Source organism: Triticum dicoccoides, chromosome 1B (assembly GCF_002162155.2).
Source record: "Triticum dicoccoides isolate Atlit2015 ecotype Zavitan chromosome 1B, WEW_v2.0, whole genome shotgun sequence".
NCBI lineage: Eukaryota > Viridiplantae > Streptophyta > Magnoliopsida > Poales > Poaceae > Triticum > Triticum dicoccoides.
The window spans coordinates 492,774,919-492,799,805 of NC_041381.1; the positions used below are offsets into that span (position 1 = coordinate 492,774,919).

Sequence of the window (24,887 nt, forward strand, 5' to 3'; positions counted from 1 at the left end):
TGTTTTGAAGCACCACGTGATGATCGGGTGTGATAGATTCCAACGTCCACATACAACGGGTGTAAGACAAATTTACACATGCAAAACACTTAGGTTAACTTGACGAGCCTAGCATGTACAGACATGGCCTCGGAACACAAGAAACCGAAAGGTCGAACATGAGTCATATGGAAGATACGATCAACATGGGGATGTTCACCGATGATGACTAGCCCGTCTCACGTGATGATCGGACACGGCCTAGCTGACTCGGATCATATATCACTTAGATGACTAGAGGGATGTCTAATCTGAGTGGGAGTTCATTAAATAATTTGATTAGATGAACTTAATTATCATGAACTTAGTCTAAAAACCTTTGCAAAAATGTCTTGTAGATCAAATGGCCAACGCTCATGTCAACCTCAACTTCAACGCGTTCCTAGAGAAAACCAAGCTGAAAGATGATGGCAGCAACTATTCGGACTGGGTCCGGAACCTGAGGATCATCCTCATAGCTGCCAAGAAAGCATATGTCCTAGAAGGACCGCTAGGTGAAGCACCCATCCCAGAGAACCAAGACGTTATGAACGCTTGGCAGTCACGTGCTGATGATTACTCCCTCATTCAGTGCGGCATGCTTTACAGCTTAGAACCGGGGCTCCAAAAGCGTTTTGAGCAACACAGAGCATATGAGATGTTCGAAGAGCTGAAAATGGTTTCCCAAGCTCATGCCCGGGTCGAGAGATATGAAGTCTCTGAAGGAAATATGCCCTAGAGGCAATAATAAAGTTATTATTTATTTTCTTATATCATGATAAATGTTTATTATTCATGCTAGAATTGTATTAACCGGAAACATAATACATGTGTGAATACATAGACAAACATAGTGTCACTAGTATGCCTCTACTTGACTAGCTCGTTTATCAAAGATGGTTATGTTTCCTAGACATGGACAAAAGAGTTGTCATTTGATTAACGGGATCACATCATTAGGAGAATGATGTGATTGACATGACCCATTCCGTTAGCCTAGCACTTGATCGTTTAGTATGTTGCTATTGCTTTCTTCATGACTTATACATGTTCCTATAACTATGAGATTATGCAACTCCCATTTACCGGAGGAACACTTTGGGTGCTACCAAACGTCACAACGTAACTGGGTGATTATAAACGAGTACTACAGGTGTCTCCAAAGGTACATGTTGGGTTGGCGTATTTTGAGATTAGGTTTTGTCACTCCGATTGTCGGAGAGGTATCTCTGGGCCCTCTCGGTAATGCACATCACTATAAGCCTTGCAAGCAATGTAGCTAATGAGTTAGTTACGGAATGATGCATTACGTAACGAGTAAAGAGACTTGCCGGTAACGAGATTGAACTAGGTATTGGATAGCGACGATCGAATCTCGGGCAAGTAACATACCGATGACAAAGGGAACAACGTATGTTGTTATGCGGTTTGACCGATAAAGATCTTCATAGAATATGTAGGAGCCAATATGGGCATCCAGGTTCCGCTATTGGTTATTGACCAAGAATAGTTCTAGGTCATGTCTACATAGTTCTCGAACCCGTAGGGTCCGCACGCTTAACGTTACGATGACAATTTTATTATGAGTTTATAAGTTTTGATGTACTGAAGTTTGTTCGGAGTCCCGGATGTGATCACGGACATGACGAGGAGTCTCGAAATAGTCGAGACATAAAGATTGATATATTGGACGACTATATTCGGACACCGGAAGTGTTCCCGACGTTTTCGGAGAAAACCGGAGTGCCGGAGGGTTACCGGAACCCCCCCCGGGAGAGATAATGGGCCACATGGGCCTTGGTGGAAAGAGAGAGGGGCGGCCAGGGTGGGCCGCGCGCCCCCTCTCCCTCTAGTCCGAATTGGACTAGGAGGGGGGGCGGTGCCCCCCTCTTTCCTTCCCCCCTCTCCCCCTTCCTTCCCCCTCCTAGTAGGAGTAGGAAAGGGGGAGTCCTACTCCTACTAGGAGGAGGACTCCTCCTCCTTGGCGCGCCCACAAGGGCCGGCCGGCCTCCCCCCTCCCTCCTTTATATACGGGGGCAGGGGGCACCCCATGACACACAAGTTGATCTACGGATCGTTCCTTAGCCGTGTGCGGTACCCCCCTCCACCATATTCCACCTCGGTCATATCGTCGCGGAGTTTAGGCGAAGCCCTGCGCCGGTAGAGCATCATCATCGTCACCACGCCGTCGTGCTGACGGAACTCATCCCCTAAGCTTTGCTGGATCGGAGCCCGGGGATCGTCATCGAGCTGAACGTGTGCTGAACTCGGAGATGTCGTACGTTCGGTACTTGGATCGGTCGGATCGTGAAGACGTATGACTACATCAACCGTGTTGTCATAAGGCTTCCGCTTACGGTCTACGAGGGTACGTGGACAACACTCTCTCCTCTTGTTGCTATGCCATCACCATGATCTTGCGTGTACGTAGGAAATTTTTTGAAATTACCATGTTCCCCAACAGTGGCATCCGAGCCTAGATTTTATGCGTAGATGTTATATGCACGAGTAGAACACAAGTGAGTTGTGGGCGATACAAGTCATACTGCTTACCAGCATGTCATACTTTGGTTCAGCGATATTGTTGGATGAAGCGGCCCGGACCGACATTACGCGTACGCTTACGCGAGACTGGTTTTACCGCCGTGCTTTGCACACAGGTGACTAACGGGTGTCTGTTTCTCCAACTTTAGTTGAACCGAGTGTGGCTACGCCCGATCCTTGAGAAGGTTAAAACAACACTAACTTCACGAACTATCGTTGTGGTTTTGATGCGTAGGTAAGAACGGTTCTTGCTCAGCCCATAGCAGCCACGTAAAATTTGCAACAACAAAGTAGAGGACGTCTAACTTGTTTTTGCAGGGCATGTTGTGATGTGGTATGGTCAAGACGTGATGAGATATAAGTTGTTGTATGAGATGATCATGTTTTGTTGAAGTTATCGGCAACTGGCAGAAGCCCTATGGTTGTCTCTTTGTTGCATAAGATGCAAGTGCCAAATAATTGCTTTACTTTATCGCTATGCGATAGCAATAGTTGGCGAGATGACCATGTGACGACACATTGATATAGATCAAGATGATGAAGATCATGGTGTCGTGCCGGTGACGATAGAGATCATGATAGTACTTTGGAGATGGAGATCAAAGGCGCAAGATGATCATGGCCATATCATGTCAGGTATTTTGATTGCATATGATGTTTATCTGTTATACATCTTATTCTGTTTTGTTTGACAGTAGCATTTTAAGATGATCTCTCACTAATTATCAAGAAGTGTTCTCCCTGAGTATGCACCGTTGCGAAAGTTCTTCGTGCTGAGACACCACGTGATGATCGGGTGTGATAGGCTCTACGTTCAAATACAACGGGTGCAAAACAGTTGCACACGCGGAATACTCGGGTTAAACTTGATGAGCCTAGCATATACAGATATGGCCTCGGAACACGGAGACCGAAAGGTCGAGCGTGAATCATATAGTAGATATGATCAACATAGTGATGTTCACCATTGAAAACTACTCCATCTCACGTGATGATCGGACATGGTTTAGTTGATTTGGATCACGTGATCACTTAGATGACTAGAGAGATGTCTGTCTAAGTGGGAGTTCTTAAGTAATATGATTAATTGAACTTTAATTTATCATGAACTTAGTCCTGGTAGTATTTTGCAAATTATGTTGTAGATCAATAGCTCACGTTGTTGCTTCCCTATGTTTTTGCTTCCCTATGTTTTTATATGTGTTCCTAGAGAAAACTATGTTGAAAGATGTTAGTAGCAATGATGCGGATTGGATCCGTGATCTGAGGTTTATCCTCATTGCTGCATAGAAGAATTATGTCCTTGATGCACCGCTAGGTGACAAACCTATTGCAGGAGCAGATGCAGACGTTATGAATGTTTGGCTAGCTCAATATGATGACTACTTGATAGTTTAGTGCACCATGCTTAACGGCTTAGAATCGGGACTTCAAAGACGTTTTGAACGTCATGGGCCATATGAGATGTTCCAGGAATTGAAGTTAATATTTCAAGCAAATACCCGAGTTGAGAGATATGAAGTCTCCAACAAGTTCTATTGCTAAAAGATGGAGGAGAATCGCTCAACTAGTGAGCATGTGCTCAGATTGTCTGGGTACTACAATCGCTTGAATCAAGTGGGAGTTAATCTTCCAGATAAGATAGTGATTGACAGAGTTCTCTAGTCACCATCACTAAGTTAGTAGAACTTTGTGATGAACTATAGTATGCTAGGGATGACAAAAACGATTCCCGAGCTCTTCGTGATGTTGAAATCAATGAAGGTAGAAATCAAGAAAGAGCATCAAGTGTTGAAGATTGACAAGACCACTAGTTTCAAGAAAAGGGCAAAGGGAAAGAAAGGGAAACTTCAAGTAGAATGGCAAACAAGTTGTCACTCCCGTGAAGAAGACCAAAGCTGGACCAAAGCCTGAAACTGAGTGCTTACACTGCAAAGGAAATGGTCATTGGAAGCGGAAATGCCCTAAATATTTGGTGGATAAGAAGGATGGCAAAGTGAACAAGGGTATATTTGATATACAGGTGTTTGATGTATGCCTTACTAGTGTTTATAGTAACCCCTGAGTATTTAATACTTGTTCGGTTACTAAAGATTAGTAACTCGAAACAGGAGTTACATAATAAACAGAGACTAGTTGAGGGGAAGTGACGATGAGTGTTGGAAATAGTTCCAAGATTGATATGATCATCATCACACACTCCCTATATTTTCGAGATTAGTGTTAAACCTAAATAAATGTTATTTAGCGTTTGCGTTGAGCATGAATATGATTTGATCATGTTTATTGTGATATAGTTATTCATTTGAAGTTAACGAATAATTGTTATTCTGTTTACATGAATAAGACCTTCGATGGTTATACACCCAATGAAAATAGTTTGTTGGATCTCGATCGTAGTGATACACATATTCATAATATTGATGCCAAAAGATGCAAAATTAATAATGATAGAGCAACTTATTTGTGACACTGCCGTTTGGGTCATATCGGTGTAAAGCGCATGAAGAAACTCCATAAAGATGGATTTTCGGAATCACTTGGTTATGAATCATTTGATGCTTGCGAACCGTGCCTTTTGGGCAAGATGACTAAAACTCCGTTCTCCGGAACAATGGAACAAGCTACTGACTTATTGGAAATAATACATACCGATGTATGCGATCCAATTAGTGTTGATGCTCGTGGCAAGTACCGTTATTTTCTGAGCTTCACAAGATGATTTGAGTAGGTATGGGTATATCTACTTGATAAAACATAAGTCTGAAATAATTGGAAGGTTCAAAGAATTTCAGAGTGAAGTGGAAAAATCATCGTAACAAGAAAATAAAGTTTCTACGATCTGATCGCGGAGACGAATATTTGAGTTACGAGTTTGGTCTTCAATTTAAAACAATGTGGAATAGTTTCACAGCTCACGCCACCTGGAACACCACAACGTTATGGTGTGTCCGAACGTCATAACTGCACTTTATTGGATATGGTGCGATCTATGATGTCTCTTATCGGTTTTACCACTATCGTTTTGGGGTTATGCATTAGAGACAGCTGCATTCATGTTTAAAAGGGCACCATCTAAATCCGTTGAGACGACACCGTATGAACTATGGTTTAGCAGTAAACCTAAGCTGTCATTTCTTAAAGTTTGGAGTTGCGATGCTTATATGAAAAAGTTTCAACCTGATAAGCTCGAACCCAAATCAGAGAAGTGCGTCTTCATAGAATACCCAAAGGTAACTATTGGGTACATCTTCTATCACAGATCCGAAGGCAAACATTCGTTGCTAAGAATGGATCCTTTCTAGAGAAGGAGTTTCTCTCGAAAGAAGTGAGTGGGAGGAAAGTAGAACTTGATAAGGTAATTGTACCTTCTCCTGAATTGGAAAATAGTTCATCACTGAAAACAGTTCCAGTGATTCCTACACCAATTAGTGAGGAAGCTAATGATGATGATCATGAAACTTCAGAACAAGTTACTACAGAACCTCGTAGATCAACCAGAGTAAGATCCGCACCAGAGTGGTACAGTAATCCTGTTCTGGAAGTCGTGTTACTAGACCATGATGAACCTACGAACTATGAAGAAGTGATGGTGAGCCCAGATTCCGCAAAATGGCTTCAGGCCATGAAATCTGAGATGGGAACCATGTATGAGAACAAAGTGTGGACTTTGGTGGACTTGCTCGATGATCGGCAAGCCATAGAAAATAAATGGATCTTCAAGAGGAAGACGGACATTGATAGTAGTGTTACTATCTACAAAGCTCGAATTGTCGCAAAAGGTTTTCGACAAGTTCAAGGTGTTGAATACAATGAGGTTTTCTCACTCGTATCGATGCTTAAAAGTCTGTCCGAATCATGTTAGCAATTGCCACATTTTATGAAATCTGGCAAAAGGATATCAAAACTGCATTCCTTAATGGATTTATTAAAGAAGAGTTGTATATGATGCAACCAGAAGGTTTTGTCAATCCTAAAGGTGCTAACAAAGTGTGCAAGCTCCAGCGATCCATTTATGGACTGGTGCAAGCCTCTTGGAGTTGGAATATACGCTTTGATGAGTTGATCAAAGCATATGGTTTTATACAGATTTTTGAAGAAGCCTGTATTTACAAGAAAGTGAGTGGGAGCTCTGTAGCATTTCTAATATTATATGTGCAAGACATATCATTGATTGGAAATGATATAGAATTTCTGGATAGCATAAAAGGATACTTGAATAAAAAGTTTCAATGAAAGACCTCGGTGAAGCTGCTTACATATTGAGCATCAAGATCTATTGAGATAGATCAAGATGCTTGATAAGTTTTTCAATAAGTACATACCTTGTCAAGATTTTGAAATAGTTCAAAATGGAACAGTCAAAGAAAGTGTTGTTGCCTGTGTTGCAAAGGTGTGAAATTGAGTAAGACTCAAGACCTGACCACGGCAGAAAATAGAAAGAGAATGAAAGTCATTCCCTATGCATTAGTCATAGGTTCTATAAAAGTATGCCATGCTATGGACTAGACCTATTGTATACTCTGCCCTGGTTTGGCAAGGGAGTACAATAGTGATCTAGGAAGTAGATCACTGGACATTGGTAAAAAATTATCCTTAGTAGAATAAGGATATGTTTCTCGATTATGGAGGTGATACAAGAGTTCGTCGTAAAGAGTTACATCGATGCAAGCTTTTACACCGATCCAGATGACTCTAAGTCTCAATCTGGATACATATTGAAAGTGGGAGCAATTAGCTAGAGTAGCTCCGTGCAAAGCATTGTAGACATAGAATATTTGCAAAATACATACGACTCTGTAATATGACAGACCCGTTGACTAAACTTCTCTCACAAGCAAAACATGATCATACCTTAGTACTCTTTCGGTGTTAATCACATAGCAATGTGAACTAGATTATTGACTCTAGTAAACCCTTTGGGTGTTGATCACATGACGATGTGAACTATGGGTATTAATCACATACAGATGTGAATATTGGTGTTGAATCACATGCTGATGTGAACTAGATTATTGACTCTAGTGCAAGTGGGAGACTGAAGGAAATATGCCCTAGAGGCAATAATAAAGTTATTATTTATTTTCTTATATCATGATAAATGTTTATTATTCATGCTAGAATTGTATTAACCGGAAACATAATACATGTGTGAATACATAGACAAACATAGTGTCACTAGTATGCCTCTACTTGACTAGCTCGTTTATCAAAGATGGTTATGTTTCCTAGCCATGGACAAAAGAGTTATCATTTGATTAACGGGATCACATCATTAGGAGAATGATGTGATTTACATGACCCATTCCGTTAGCCTAGCACTTGATCGTTTAGTATGTTGCTATTGCTTTCTTCATGACTTATACATGTTCCTGTAACTATGAGATTATGCAACTCCCGTTTACCGAAGGAACACTTTGGGTGCTACCAAACGTCACAACGTAACTGGGTGATTATAAAGGAGTACTACAGGTGTCTCCAAAGGTACATGTTGGGTTGGCGTATTTCGAGATTAGGTTTTGTCACTCCGATTGTCGGAGAGGTATCTCTGGGCCCTCTCGGTAATGCACATCACTATAAGCCTTGCAAGCAATGTAGCTAATGAGTTAGTTACGGAATGATGCATTACGTAAGGAGTAAAGAGACTTGCCGGTAACGAGATTGAACTAGGTATTGGATACCGACGATCGAATCTCGGGCAAGTAACATACCGATGACAAAGGGAACAACGTATGTTGTTATGCGGTTTGACTGATAAAGATCTTCGTAGAATATGTAGGATCCAATATGGGCATCCAGGTTCCGCTATTGGTTATTGACCAAGAATAGTTCTAGGTCATGTCTACATAGTTCTCGAACCCGTAGGGTCCGCACGCTTAACGTTACGATGACAGTTTTATTATGAGTTTATAAGTTTTGATGTACCGAAGTTTGTTGGGAGTCCCGGATGTGATCACGGACATGATGAGGAGTCTCGAAGTGGTCGAGACATAAAGATTGATATATTGGACGACTATATTCGGACACCGGAAGTGTTCCGGACGTTTTCGGAGAAAACCGGAGTGCCGGAGGGTTACCGGAACCCCCTCGGGAGAGATAATGGGCCACATGGGCCTTGGTGGAAAGAGAGAGGGGCGGCCAGGGTGGGCCGCGGGCCCCCTCTCCCTCTGGTCCAAATTGGACTAGGAGGGGGGGGGGCGGCGCCCTCCTCTTTCCTTTCCCCCTCTCCCCCTTCCTTCCCCCTCCTAGTAGGAGTAGGAAAGGGGGAGTCCTACTAGGAGTAGGAAAGGGGGAGTCCTACTCCTACTAGGAGGAGGACTCCTCCTCCTTGGCGCGCCCACAAGGGCCGGCCGGCCTCCCCCCTCCCTCCTTTATATACGGGGGCAGGGGGCACCCCATGACACATAAGTTGATCTACGGATCGTTCCTTAGCCGTGTGCGGTACCCCCCTCCACCATATTCCACCTCGGTCATATCGTCGCGGAGTTTAGGCGAAGCCCTGCGCCGGTAGAGCATCATCATCGTCACCACGCCGTCGTGCTGACGGAACTCATCCCCGAAGCTTTGCTGGATCGGAGCCCGGGGATCGTCATCGAGCTGAACGTGTGCTGAACTCGGAGGTGTCGTACGTTCGGTACTTGGATCGGTCGGATCGTGAAGACGTACGACTACATCAACCGTGTTGTCATAACGCTTCCGCTTACGGTCTACGAGGGTACGTGGACAACACTCTCTCCTCTCGTTGCTATGCCATCACCATGATCTTGCGTGTACGTAGGATTTTTTTGAAATTACTACGTTCCCCAACAGTGTCCGACAAGTTCTACAGTTGTAAGATGGAGCAAAATAGTTCTGTCAGTGAGCACATACTCAAAATGTCTGGGTTGCACAACCGCTTGTCCCAGCTGGACATTAACCTCCCGGACGAGGCGGTCATTGACAGAATCCTTCAGTCGCTCCCACCTAGCTACAAGAGCTTTGGGATGAACTACAATATGCAGGGGATGGTGAAAACTATTCCTGAAGTATTTTCAATGCTGAAATCAGCGGAGGTAGAAATCAAAAAGGAGCATCAAGTGTTGATGGTCAATAAAACCACTAGTTTCAAGAAAGGCAAGGTTAAGAAGAACTTCAAGAAGGACGGCAAGGGAGTTGCCGTGCCCGGTAAACCAGCTGCCGGGAAGAAGCCAAAGAATGGACCCAAACCTGAGACTGAGTGCTTTTATTGCAAGGGAAAGGGACACTGGAAGCGGAACTGCCCCAAATACTTAGCGGACAAAAAGGCCGGCAACACTAAAGGTATATGTGATATACATGTAATTGATGTGTACCTTACCAGTACTCGTAGTAGCTCCTGGGTATTTGATACCGGTGCGGTTGCTCATATTTGTAACTCAAAGCAGGAGTTGCGGAATAAGCGGAGACTGGCGAAGGACAAGGCCACGATGCACGTCGGGAATGGTTCCAAGGTCGATGTGATCGCCATCGGCACGCTACCTCTACATTTACCTACGGGATTAGTTTTAAACCTCAATAATTATTATTTAGTGCCAGCTTTGAGCATGAACATTGTATCTGGATCTCGTTTAATACGAGATGGCTACTCATTTAAATCCGAGAATAATGGTTGTTCTATTTATATGAGAGATATGTTTTATGGTCATGCCCCACTGGTCAATGGTTTATTCTTGATGAATCTCGAACATGATGTTACACATATTCATAGTGTGAATACCAAAAGATGTAAGGTTGATAACGATAGTCCCACATACTTGTGGCACTACCTCCTTGGTCACATTGGTGTCAAGCGCATGAAGAAGATCCATGCTGATGGACTTTTAGAGTATCTCGATTATGAATCATTTGACACATGCGAACCATGCCTTATGGGCAAAATGAACAAGACTCTGTTCTCCGGAACAATGGAGCGAGCAACCAACTTATTTGGAAATCATACATACTGATGTGTGCGGTCCAATGAGCGTTGAGGCTCGCGGAGGCTATCGTTATGTTCTCACTCTCACTGATGACTTAAGTAGATATGGGTATGTCTACTTGATGAAACACAAGTCTGAGACCTTTGAAAAGTTCAAGGAATTTCAGAATGAGGTAGAGAATCAACGTGACCGAAAAATAAAGTTCTTACGATCAGATCATGGACGAGAATATATAAGTCACGAATTTGGTACACACTTAAGGAAATGTGGAATTGTTTCACAACTCACGCCGCCTGGAACACCTCAGTGTAACAGTGTGCCCGAACGTCGTAATCGCACTCTATTGGATATGGTGCAATCTATGATGTCACTCACCGATTTACCGCTATCATTCTGGGCATACACTCTAGAGACAACTATATTCACTTTAAATAGGGCACCATCTAAATCCGTTGAGACGACACCGTATGAATTATGGTTTGTAAAGAAACCTAAGCTGTCGTTTCTGAAAGTTTGGGGATGCGATGCTTATGTCAAGAAACTTCAACCTGAAAAGCTTGAACCCAAGTCAGAAAAATGCGTCTTCATAAGATACCCTAAGGAAACCATTGGGTATACCTTCTACCTCAGATCCGAAGGCAAGATCTTTGTTGCCATGAACGGGTCCTTTCTGGAGAAAGAGTTTCTCCCAAAAGAAGTAAGTGGGAGGAAAGTAGAACTTGATGAAGTACTTCCTCTTGAACCGGAAAGTAGCGCAACTCAGGAAGATGTTTCTGTGGTGCCTGCACCGACTAGAGAGGAAGTTAATGATGATGATCAAGGTACTTCAGATCAAGTTGCTACTGAACTTTATAGGTCCACAAGGACACGTTCCACACCAGAATGGTATGGCAACCCTGTCCTGGAAATCATGTTGTTAGACAACGGTGAACCTTCGAACTATGAAGAAGCGATGGCGGGCCCAGATTCCAACAAATGGCTTGAAGCCATGCAATCCGAGATAGGATCCATGTATGAAAACAAAGTATGGACTTTGACAGACTTGCCCGATGATCGGCGAGCGATAGAAAACAAATGGATCTTTAAGAAGAAGACGGACGCGGATGCTAATGTTGCCATCTATAAAGCTTGACTTGTCGCTAAGGGTTATCGGCAAGTTCAAGGGGTTGACTACGATGAGACTTTCTCTCCCGTAGCGAAGTTGAAGTCCGTCCGAATCATGTTAGCAATTGCCGCATACTATGATTATGAGATATGGCAGATGGACGTCAAAACGGCATTCCTTAACGGCTATCTTAAGGAAGAATTGTATATGATGCAGCCGGAAGGTTTTGTCGATCCAGAGAATGCTAACAAGGTATGCAAACTCCAGCGATCCATTTATGGGTTGGTGCAAGCATCTCAGAGTTGGAACATTCGCTTTGATGAGATGATCAAAGCGTTTGGGTTTATGCAGACTTATGGAGAAGCCTGCGTTTACAAGAAAGTGAGTGGGAGCTCTGTAGCATTTCTCATATTATATGTAGATGCCATACTTTTGATGGGAAATGATATATAACTTTTGAACAACATTAAGGCCTACTTGAATAAGTGTTTTCAATGAAGGACCTTGGAGAAGCTGCTTACATATTAGGCATCAAGATCTATAGGGATAGATCAACACGCCTCATAGGTCTTTCACAAAGCACATACCTTGATAAGATATTGAAGAAGTTCAATATGGATCAGTCAAAGAAAGGTTTCTTGCATGTATTGCAAGGTGTGAGATTGAGCTCGGCTCAATGCCCGACCACGGCAGAAGATATAGAAGAGATGAGTGTCATCCCCTATGCCTCAGCCATAGGGTCTATTATGTATGCCATGCTGTGTACCAGACCTGATGTAAACCTTGCCGTAAGTTTGGTAGGAAGGTACCAAAGTAATCCCGGCAAGGAACACTGGACAGCGGTCAAGAATATCCTGAAGTACCCGAAGAGGACTAAGGATATGTTTCTCGTTTATGGAGGTGACGAAGAGCTCGTCGTAAAGGGTTACGTCGATGCTAGCTTCGACACAGATCTGGATGACTCTAAGTCACAAACCGGATACGTGTATATTTTGAATGGAGGGGCAGTAAGCTGTTGCAGTTGCAAGCAGAGCGTCGTGGCGGGATCTACATGTGAAGCGGAGTACATGGCAGCCTCGGAGGCAGCGCATGAAGCAATCTGGATGAAGGAGTTCATCACCGACCTAGGAGTCATACCCGATGCGTCAGGGCCAATCACCCTGTTCTGTGATAACACTGGAGCTATTGCCCTTGCCAAGGAGCCCAGGTTTCACAAGAAGACCAGGCACATCAAGTGTCGCTTCAACTCCATTCGTGAAAATGTTCAAGATGGAGACATAGATATTTGCAAAGTGCATACGGATCTGAATGTCGCAGATCCATTGACTAAACCTCTTCCGCGAGCAAAACATGATCAACACCAGAACTCTATGGGTGTTCGATTCATCACAATGTAACTAGATTATTGACTCTAGTGCAAGTGGGAGACTGTTGGAAATATGCCCTAGAGGCAATAATAAAATGATTACTATTATATTTCCTTGTTCATGATAATTGTTTATTATTCATGCTATAATTGTGTTATCCGGAAATCGTAATACATGTGTGAATAAATAGACCACAACATGTCCCTAGTAAGCCTCTAGTTGACTAGCTCGTTGATCAATAAATAGTCATGGTTTCGTGACTATGGACATTGGATGTCGTTGATAATGGGATCACATCATTAGGAGAATGATGTGATGGACAAGACCCAATCCTAAGCATAGCACAAGATCGTGTAGTTCGTTTCCTAGAGCTTTTCCAATGTCAAGTATCATTTCCTTAGACCATGAGATCGTGTAACTCCCGGATACCGTAGGAGGCTTTGGGTGTACCAAACGTCACAACGTAACTAGGTGACTATAAAGGTATACTACAGGTATCCTCGAAAGTATCTGTTGGGTTGACACAGATCGAGACTGGGATTTGTCACTTCGTATGACGGAGATGTATCTCTGGGCCCACTCGGTAATGGATCATCATAATGAGCTCAATGTGACCAAGTGTTTGGTCACGGGATCATGCATTACGGTATGAGTAAAGTGACTTGCCGGTAACGAGATTGAACGAGTTATTGGGATACCGACGATCGAATCTCAGGCAAGTAACATACCGATTGACAAAGGGAATTGTATACGGGATTACTTGAATCCTCGACATCGTGGTTCATCCGATGAGATCATCGAGGAGCATGTGGGAGCCAACATGGGTATCCAGATCCTGCTGTTGGTTATTGACCGGAGAGTCGTCTCGATCATGTCTGCATGTCTCCCGAACCCGTAGGGTCTACACACTTAAGGTTCGGTGATGCTAGGGTTGTAGAGATATTAGTATGCAGAAACCCGAAAGTTGTTCAGAGTCCCAGATGAGATCCCAAACGTCACTAGGAGTTCCGGAATGGTCCGGAGTTAAAGAATTCTATATAGGAAGTCCAGTTTCGGTCACCGGGAAAGTTTCGGGGGTCACCGATATTGTACCGGGACCACCGGAAGGGCCCCGGGGGTCCACCGGGTGGGGCCACCTATCCCGGAGGGCCACGTGGGCTGAAAGGGGAAGGGAGCCAGCCCTTGATGGGCTGGTGCACCCCCCTTGGGCCCCCCTTGCGCCTAGGGTTGGAAACCCTAGGGGTGGGGGGCGCCCCACTTGACTTGGGGGGCAAGTCCCCCCCTAGGCCGCCCCCCCCTTGGAGATGGGATCTCCAGGGCCGGCGCACCCCCTAGGCCCCCTATATAAAGAGGAGGGGAGGGAGGGCAGCCGCACCCTAGTCCCTGGCGCCTCCCTCTCCCCGTACCACCTCTCCCTCTCGCTGAGCTTGGCGAAGCCCTGCCGAGATCACCGCTACTTCCACCACCACGCCGTCGTGCTGCTGTATCTCCATCAACCTCTCCTTCCCCTTTGCTGGATCAAGAAGGAGGAGACGTCTTCCTAACCGTACGTGTGTTGAACGCGGAGGTGCTGTCCGTTCATCACTAGGATCATCGGTGATTTGGATCACGACGAGTACGACTTCCTCAACCTCGTTCTCTTGAACGCTTCCGCTCGCGATCTACCAGGGTATGTAGATGCACTCCTCTCTCTCGTTGCTAGATGAACTCCATAGATTGATCTTGGTGAAGCGTAGAAATTTTTTATTTTCTGCAACGTTCCCCAACATTTACACCATAAATAAATTACATGATAAACATGCTAGGTAGCATTCAACATAAAAAAATTCTGCTTTTTATCATTTACCTACTCAAGGACAAGTAGGAATTAAGCTTGGGATGTTGATACATCTCCAATGTAACTATAAATTTTGATTGTTACATGCTATTATATTATCAATCTTGAATACTTTTTATATAATTTTATATCATTTTGGGGGACTAACCTATTAACTCAGTGCCTAGTGCTAGTTGTTGTTTTCTACTTGTTTTGGTTTTCCAGGAAATCTGTACCAAACGGAGTCCAAACGCTACGAAACTTTTTGACGATTTTTTTCTGGACAGAAGACACCCTAGAAGCTTTGTGAGAGACCAGACGATAAACGGGGAGACGACAAGGCAACATGGCGCGCCGGGGGGTAGGCACGCCCTGTTACCTTGTGGGCTTCATGTGGCTCCGTCTGACTTAATTTCACTTCTATAAATTCTCAAATGTTGGGAAACCCCTAGAGAGTCACCCGAAACAATTTTTCCGCCGCTGCAAGCTTCTGTTCTTGCGCGATATCATCTGGAGGCCTTTCCCAGTACTCTACCGGAGGGGAATCGATCATGGATGGCTTCTAAATCAACCTCGCTGCCCTTTCGATGATGTGTGAGTAGTTCACCACAAACCTATGGGTCCATAGCTAATAGCTAGATGGCTGATTCTCTCTCTTTGATCTTCAATACAATATTCTCCTCGATATTCTCGGAGTTCTATCCGATGTAATCTTCTTTTGCGGTGTGTTTGTTGGGATCCGACGAATTATGGATTTATGATCAGATTATTCATTGGAAGTAACCGAGTCTTTCATGAACTTTATGATGCATGATTGTTATATTATCCATTTGGTTTGACCAACTAGATTGATTCATCTTCAGTGGTAGGGTGTTTTGTAATGATTTCAATCTTGCGGTGTCCTCATCCAATGACAAAAGGGGTAGCGAGGCGCGTATTTGTATTGTTGCCATTAAAAGTAAAACGATGGGGTTTAATCATATTGCTTAATTTTATTCTATCTACATCATGTCATCATACTTCATGCATTACTCTATTTCTTATGAACTTAATACGTATAGAGGCAAGCATAGAAATGCTCCCGAAATGGAGTAATAGTAGTAAATGCAGGCATGAGCCGGTCTACTTGTCACAGACGTGATGTCCATATACATAATCATTACCGTGAATAACATCATAACTATGCGCCTTCCTATGAATTGCCCAATTGTAATTTGTTTACCCACTGTATGCTAGTTTTGAGAAAGAAGACTCTAGTGAAAATTATGCCCCCCGGTCTACTTTAATCATATTACTAAAATGAAAAATACCTTGCTGTAATTTATTTACTTTTCTTTTTATTTATCTACCACTACAAGATTTAATCCTTACAAGTAACGAGTTCAAGGGGGTTGATAACCCTCTTGCCTTTGTTGGGTGCAAGTATTTGCTTTTGTGTGTGTAGGTGTTGTTTAATAGAATTTGCGTGGTTCTCCTATTGGTTCGATAATCTTGATTCTCAGTGAGAGAAATACTACCAGCTACTATATTGCTTCACCCTTCCTCTTCAGGAAAAATTCTAATACAACTCACAAGTAGCAAATGGCTGCTCTAGAGCGGCATGAATGCGGGCAGCTGGCGCCGGGTAGGAACGCACGCGTGCGAGGGTGGAGAGTTTTAGGTGTGCCAGGATGGTAAGAAGCGGAAATGACGGTTGTCCGGACGCCCGCAAAGAGCTCATAGTTTGTTTTCGGTTTGTGGGAGAGAGTACGTCCGGATCACCATGAAAACGGATGCAGGGCACTGTTGGATGGCACAACGTGTTCAGACCGCGGCCTGGACGGCAGCGGGGGTTTGAAGGTGAGCGTTGGAGATGCCGTTGACCCTTGCGGAGGGAAAAAGAAAAGAAAAATGTGGGTTCGCCATCCAAGAATAATCACCATCTCACACACGTGGTTATGCTTCTTCAACGCCCATTAAACATGTGTCCGGCATTGTAAAAGTTTGAAAACGCAGGGCATCGTACTTCTCTTGGACCTGTTTTTCCAAGCGATACTTATGTTGGACTCACTCGGGAGTCGAGACATCATCAAACAGAAGTAGTAGCAGACCTCTTCTCTTCTGTTCATGTGACCCACCGCACCCGCCACCCCGCTAACAGTACAGTTAACCCCCAAATCCAGCCGTCGCGAGCATCTCCCTCCACCTTTCCACCATGGCGGCCTCGGCGGCGCGTTCCCTCGCGCTCTTCTCCTCCGCCGCCTCGCTCGGCCTCGGGCGCGCCTCGTCCCGCCTCGCGCTCTCCTCCTCCTCCTCCTCCCACTCGGGGCTTCTCCCCCGGCCGGCGCTCGCCTTCCGCGGGCGCTCCTCGTTCGCCGCCACGGCCGTCGTGATGGGGAAGGCCGGCGCCGTCGATGCCGAGGCGGACGCGGGGATGGACGCCGTCCAGCGCCGGCTCATGTTCGACGACGAGTGAGTGTCCCGACCCCCCTATCTCGTCTCGTCAACTTGTCCTGACTCTGCTGTGAATTGCGCCCGTCTCCTCGTGGAATTTGTCGTTAAATCCGAGGTTTCCGTTTGGTGCTTTGCTGTGAAGAATATTGTTAATTTTGTAGGTTTGGATGAATTTTCTAACCGGGCCATTCCCCTTTCTGTCACCAGGTTCAGGGGATTAGCATAAGCATCTCTTCTTTTCTTTGGCTGTCTAGCTTTGGTGCCGTTAGCGTATTGACATATTTAGGTTGCACAACTATAAAACTTAAACTGAGATAGATTGTCGCTTCCGTTTTATCTTCTGTCAGTACAACTGAAGTGTTGAATTTCCCATGCAGGTGCATATTAGTCGATGAACATGACAATGTCATTGGCCACGAGTCTAAGTATAACTGTACGTGTTAATCATTTCCTTCATGTCTTTGTGATTGTGTTCCGTAATACCTCATTTTATCATCCATGCTGTCTGCAATATTATCTTCATATTCGGTTAGATAGCTATTGTGTGTTTGACAACATCCATTGAGCTGCTAAAAATTTCTTGGTATTGCCATCAACAATGAATCTTTTGTTAGTTGGATGGGTACTCGAGTTTGGCTTAACTTTTTCTATGACCTCTGGCCCATGGAAGGGGTTTGTGCCAAGGTACTAGGGAATTGCATTGGATCATACTATTCCAATTTCCAAGCAGTCTCCAACATTTTTTTTAATCCTGACCAATAGGGTAATGAAGATGGCTTCAAGTACTATTTTTACTAGTAGGTTGTATGTGCTTTGCACGTGAATTGTGTGAGAGGGAGAAATTCTGTACAAAATATATATAGACTTTAAAAATAGCTGGTCACAAGTCTTTCACCTTGAACGAAAATTCACAAGGTAATCATAAATGAAAACTTTTTTGTTCAAGAGATATAAAAATTGGAGCAAGAAAATGTATGGAAGAGTCTAGAATAGAATAGAAGATTGTGGAGATGGTACATGTGATAAATGCATTCTCCATTAGAACTTAGAAGGGGTGTACTAAGTATAATCATGGAAAAATTCGGATTCAAGGAGGCATCGTACGGCCAGCAACACTTGGATTTGCCACCTCTCGACCATCGGATCGAATTCATCCAATAGTCTGTATTCAAAGTTACTCCCTTCGTTCACAAAATAAGATGTTCTGACTTTTTTATGAATCGGATGTATATAGACACGTCTTAGTGTGTCTGTTCACTCATTTCAGTCCGTATGGAATCCATATTGAAATATCCAAAACATCTTATATTTGTAAACGGAGGGAGCATTTGTATACTATATGGTGGTACAGATAAAGAAAAAAAATCATTAAGAAGAGAAGCAAACAACTTTTCCAGCCAATACAAACTTCAGGTGGAATTTTGAGGCACATTGACAGCAAAATGAGATGAGCAGGAGCTAATTAAATGCATAATTATGATTTTTTCTATTATCAATTCATCACATAGAATTTGCATGCTTTGCTGTTTGGTAGCTTGTTGCATTTGAACTGAGGAGCTAGGATTGAAGTATCTGTTTTAGCAGCAATCAGTTTTGTTTATTAATTGCGGTCTTATAATTTTAGGCCATCTCATGGAAAAGATAGAATCAGGGCATGCCCTTCACAGGGCGTTCAGTGTTTTTCTTTTCAACTCCAAATATGAGTTGTTACTTCAGGTATATACAACTTCCATTTTACCATGTATCTTGACTATGATCCACTTCTGTTATAGTTTCCAATCAATTAGGTGATATGGTTATTTTGTTATGAAGCTTAAGAATGAAAAGTCGCATTTTGTTTTCAAGATTAGTTCGGGTGATTAAGTCTAGTGTATGTAAGGATGTGTGCATAGCACAGTCAAGTTAAAAAAAAAGATCAATTCCAGAGGTATCTAGGAGCTTTGGCATAGATTAGCTTGTGGTGAATCTAAGAGGAGTTGGGTTAGCTGGGCTAGTAATCATGCAAACAGTTATATGCCCATGTATGAAAGTGTAATCTATAGCTTGGTTCATCTACATTTCAACTTGAAACTACAATCAAACTTAGTCTGGTTTCACATCTTCGCTGTCAGGCCTATTTTTTATGTGAGATGTCTTGGCCTAGTTGCTGCCCCAAGGTTAAAAAATGTCGGATATTGGTTTCACATCTGTGACTCCAGCATATATGATGTCAGATATCGGATGGTGTATCAGATGATATATAGTTGTATCAGTGGAAAATACCTCTATTTGTTTGCTATTCTTATTCATATCATGTCTTTTTTGTGAAATTAGATGTAGAATAACAATGCTTGAGCATAGTGAGTATGTGAATGATTTATTTTTGACTAGTTGATCATGAAATACGTAGTAATAAATATAGACTCGTGGGATATTCTGCAACGTAAGAAAGTACATTGTAGATGTTATATCCCAAATTTAAGCATATTCTTTCAATCTTCAATAATTTGACGAACTTGTAAATGCATCATATTATTCCTAACACTTTTTTAATAGAGAATCATTGCCATATACAGATACGTCCATATCAGTGGAAACGTTAGGTGAAATGTCTGCCATTTTGGTTGATATATAGGCTGATGTGTGAAAAATGATATTTTCATAAACGGCTGCATCGGTTTTGGTAGGCTGCGAACACTGATATATCTTGTTCTAAGTAAGATCATTTCGGCGGTTGGTAAGGCCCTGCTTTGGAGGGTGCAATCTCCAGTCCTTCCTTCACTCCTATTAAGACGAACTGTTGAACTTGCTACACAGAAATAGGGCAGCACACCTGACCTGAATCATATGTTAGCATCTTTTTATACTGCCTTAACCTGCAACTTTGTTTCTTCTTTTTATCACTAGCATATCATATAAATATTTCTTACATTTCTATTACAGACAATTTGTAATATTGTACTCTTTACAGCAACGGTCTACGACAAAAGTGACATTTCCACTTGTCTGGACAAACACTTGCTGTAGCCACCCTTTACACCGTGAGTCTGAGCTCATTGAGGAGAACTGCCAAGGTACATCAATCTGCCCTGAGGCGTGAAGACTGGTTTCATAACATTAGTTGCACAATCCACATTATTGCTTCCACCTTACTGAACACCAGTCGCAATCTTTTATTCTGGTTCAGGGGTCAGAAATGCAGCACAGAGGAAACTATTTGACGAACTGGGAATACAGGCTGAAGATTTACCAGTTGACCAATTCATCCCACTCGGGAAGATGCTTTACAAGGCTCCATCTGATGGAAAATGGGGCGAACACGAACGTAAATACTTGCCTTTATGTTCATAACTGACGCATTTCCAGTTTTAATGCAATTTTGTGTTTTGTGGCACGTTGTCCCTATCTGTAGTATTTCAAAGTGCTGACTTATAGATCTTGTGGCCTCTTGATTTGTGGTTATTTTAGTGGACTACCTCCTGTTCATGGTTCGGGACGTGAAGCTCAACCCAAACCCCGAAGAAGTGTCCGACGTCAAGTACGTGAACCGTGACGAGCTGAAGCAGCTGATTAAGAAAGCAGATGACGGGGAAGGTGGCATCAAGCTGTCCCCTTGGTTCAGGCTGGTGGTGGACAACTTCCTGATGGGCTGGTGGGATCATGTTGAGCAAGGGACTCTGAAGGAGGCTGCCGACATGAAAACCATTCATAAGTTGTAGAACGTGTAGAGCGTCAGGTACTGCTGTTGTTATTCGATAGAGAAATAAACACAGCTGCTGCTGCTGCTGTATGTGTGTGTCTTTCATTTCATTTCTTCTTTCCCTTTTGTTCACAGATGTTTTTTCTTCTTCTTATTGTCGTTGAGAAATTTGGGCTGCATATTTTATAAAAAAAGGCTTTCAATAAAGAGCCTCCTCTCACAATCATACAAGAGCTCTGTTGTTTTGTTACAGGGTGATTCATCCATTCGATGAGGGTGCTAGTTTGAGACAATAGGTATTTTTTCTTCCTGAAACTTGAAAATTCAGTGGGCCGTGAGCAGGATAATGGACCGGGCTGCCAATCTAAACGGTGAACCTGTCGACCAGAAGTGTCTCAAAAAAATCAAAACTGTCGGCCAGACGGCCGAATGTGCGTTGCCATTTGCAGCCATAGCGTTTCTCAAAAAAAATAAAAAATGCAGCCATAGCTTGCTCAATAAAATAAAATAAAATAGCAGCCATGGCCTTGCTTCAATTTTTACTTTTTGCAGCCATGGCCTTTTAACGAGTTTCCAGTCATGGCTTGAGTATATCTTACAAATTTAGTTCAGGCTGATGAAAACCACATAATCGAAGAGCTATATATGCGTTTCTTTTGTTTGCAAGGTATATACGGTTCAGTGACCAGGAAAGCTTAAGATTCTCCTATATCCCACCGGAAGAGCGTGTATTTTTGTGGTAGTTGCACTTGTGGCGGGCGACATTCGATCGCCTCAACGCTGAACTTACCACGCTTTCCCTGGATCGGTGCATGCATCCATGTTAGCTAGCGCCACACGGTACGAGAGCAACCGGCCAACGCGGCATGCCATACATGTATTCTTTTTTTTTTGAGGGAAAAAACGTTGCCATACATGTATTCTACTCAGTCACTGCTTGCTGATCGATTCCCGACAGAAGCAGCCTCGTGATTAACGACGGCGAGGACATAAATAAAAGAGGAACCGAATACGACCGGAGAAATAGCAGCCGGCGGCCAATCGGTCTGCAGCGCGAGCCAGCCCATGACGCTGACGGGCACGGACGAAGGCCGTCGCCTTCCGCCGTACGCACTGACCGCCGTGGCACAGCGAATGCGACGGTGCAGGACGACGCAAGAACCTCGCCGCTCGCTCGATCCCGCGCCAACGACGAGAAAAAAAGTCCGGAAAATCATCCAACGGATAAGACCTCCTCGTCAGTCACAGCATTTTTCTAATAATAGAGCATATTCCCGTAAAAAAAGCATGTTTGGGATGCACGGATTTTATTAATAAGGATCAGTTTGATGGTCGTTTACAGCGGGAACCGGAGAATGTTGTTTATTTCCGCGTTGTAAGCGAGATCTGACGAACTACTCTTTGGCCCAATAACCGTGCATTGCCCCCCTTGCCGACAGGTGCAGTTGCAAATGTAGGAAGGATAATTGTAGTACGTTTATTTATATGCAGTCTAGAGCCGGAAAAGAGCACATGAGATCGACACGATGACACGCACGATGCCGCCGCCACGTGTGTCCTTTTCTCCCCGAGAACATGCACGGCACAACCACATCTCTTCTGAAGTGAAAAGTTCCATGGTGGATTGATCACTCACTCGAGTAGTTGAGTTAATCAGGACCTCATGGGAAGCGAAAGAGAGGACGTGACATGAGGATCGATCGAGGTCACAAACGGGGCGGTGTCGTGGTCCAGCACCAACACCACCTGCCACCAACCACGATCCGATCAGTACCAATACTAGCCGATTAGACTAGCCACAATAGATATTAACATAGAGTAGTTACATGCCCATGTTACTAATTTATGTTACTATTTCTATAGTGGGGGTAATATATATGTGTTAGGCTAGTCACAGTGGGAAGGAACTTAGGAGTAACATCACACACTTCAATACAACTTTGCTTATGTGGCACATATTTAATGAAGAGAGAGGTGCTTGTGGTAACTAGCTAAGTTACCCGAACATCACACACTCCAAGAAACAATGAGTCTATAACCTAATAAATACATCGTTGCATGAACTACATAGATATTCCTACCCACTATGGAGATAGTAACATGGTCTAGGAAAGTGTGAAGTTACTAGCTTATGTTCTTGCCCATTGTGACCAGCCTTAACATGCGTAACATTTTATTTATTAAGCTATAGACTCATCTTGCCTTGATATGTGTGATGTTACTCATACTATTAGTAACTAGCTATGTTGTCATATGCCTCTCTTTCTTTCTTTATTGCTTGCCACATTATCTATTTTATTTAAATATGTGTGATGTTACTACCTATGTTACTCCCACTGTGGGTAGTCTTTCGTAGTACATTTTTACACCACCAACGAGCAGAACGGGTGAAAGAAGCAATGGAGGAAGGAAAGAGGCGTCGCCCCGCGACCCCCGCGTCGCCTAGCTCTAGCGACACGGGGGTAGAAACCATAGCGCCGCCACAGTCCCCGCCCCCTCCCCCACCTGTCTCGCCGCCGCCAGAGGGCGCCCGCCGGCGAAGCCCGGGCCGGCCCCGAGGAAGGCAGCGGCAGGGCGCTATCCCTGGCCAGTCTGGCGCGTCGAGAGGGGAGATCCGCCGGCGCCCTCTGGAGCCTGGGATCTGTGCGCCTGGCTGCGTGCTCGTCCAACGCCTGGTGCGCGTGCCCTTGGCTGCGCGTCGATGGGGTTGGGCGCGGCCACGGCTGCGGGGATGCCCCGGGATGGTGACGGCGGGGACCGCTCCCTTTCGGTGGTGTTCGGATCTGAGGCGGCGGCCTCGCTGGTGCGGATGGCGCTCCCCCAACGGCGGTGAGTGTTCGTCGGTGAGGTAGGCCGGTTCCCCTCGGCTGCGCGGGCAGCGAGGTTTCGGTGGGCGCAGGTCTTGGCGCTTGGAGGCCCCGGGCTCCCCGCGTCAGATCGGAGGTGATCCTGGTCCGCTCGTGATGCATGACCTCCGGCCGGCCTGGATCTCCGGCATACTAGCGCCGGCGGATGTGGTGGTTGGCTCGGAGGTGGCGGCAGGGTGCTTGGCCGGGGGAAACCCTTGGCCGCCGGTGGCGGTCACGGCGTCGATGGCGTCCGGACGCCATTCCCTCCTTGGTGGCGGCGTCGAGGCTAAACATCCCCTGCCTCCCCCCTTCTCCTGCGCCCGGGTGAAAACCCTAGCCCCGGTGGCTAAGCGGCGGCGGCGCCACAGCGTCGTCACCTTCTTGAAGGCGCCGACTTGGGCATGGGGATGCTGGGTGTGTATTGCGAGCTTGGTCTGGTTCCTGGTGGTGGCCCTTCCGGCTGTGTCTCCGATGGGGAACTCGCCCTTCCTCACCCTGTACATGCCGTGGTGGAGCGGTACTTCATCTCATTCATTGATGGCGGCGAGGATCGGCGGCATGGCGCTGTGGAGGCTCGCCGTCCGATGCACGGAGATGGACTCGCGCAGGAGGAGGTTGTTGTCTGGCGTCATGGCGACGTCGATGGCAGAGTGGCCAGACAAGGTAGAAGCCTCAATATGATCTGAAGACGGACCTGCGGAAGATGGTGGCGACGACACACGAGTGCGTCTGACCGGATTGTGCCCCAGACCCGGTATGTGGCTCGGCTGGGGCTTCCGAATATGTTTCGGTTTCCGGCTTTTTGATGTTAGGCTTAGGTGAGTGGTTTGGGTAGTGGCCCAGCTAACACCCCTTCATCACTTTGGATAGGAGTAGTGGCATGTGTTGCCAAGATGGTGGATTCAGGCTTATTGTTGTAAAACTTTGTAAGGTCCTCGAGAATAATCAATAAAGTGACCGTATGCATCTTCCAGATGCAGAGGCCGGGGATCATCCTCCTTTTCTAAAAAAAAAGAGGCGTCGCCCAACAACCTCCTCCCCCTCCTCCGTCCACACAATTATCGCCACTAGCTTGGGGCCTAGGAACTTGAAAAACTCGCAATTAGCTTTTTTGATTGGTTGAGTCGACTACCCCCCCT

The 24,887-nt window shown here is 44.7% G+C and overlaps 1 protein-coding gene across 1 annotated transcript; it reads left to right on the forward strand.

The window, feature by feature from the left end:
* Positions 1-16,873: 16,873 nt before the first annotated feature.
* Positions 16,874-21,125, forward strand: LOC119343757 (isopentenyl-diphosphate Delta-isomerase I-like). The gene is made up of 6 exons (XM_037614553.1): positions 16,874-17,238; positions 17,598-17,653; positions 18,845-18,936; positions 20,171-20,273; positions 20,387-20,524; positions 20,668-21,125. The coding sequence occupies exons 1-6, from the start codon at positions 16,982-16,984 to the stop codon at positions 20,916-20,918; spliced, it is 897 nt and encodes a 298-aa protein (XP_037470450.1). The 5' UTR covers positions 16,874-16,981; the 3' UTR covers positions 20,919-21,125.
* The last annotated feature ends 3,762 nt before the right edge of the window (positions 21,126-24,887 follow it).

Bases quoted from the DNA above. Each gene is read 5' to 3' on its own strand.
- LOC119343757 (XM_037614553.1), top strand. From the start codon at position 16,982: ATGGCGGCCTCGGCGGCGCGTTCCCTCGCGCTCTTCTCCTCCGCCGCC. The intron at 18,937-20,170 runs GTATATACAACT...TACTCTTTACAG, and splicing joins AATATGAGTTGTTACTTCAG to CAACGGTCTACGACAAAAGT. The intron at 20,525-20,667 runs GTAAATACTTGC...TGGTTATTTTAG, and splicing joins AAAATGGGGCGAACACGAAC to TGGACTACCTCCTGTTCATG.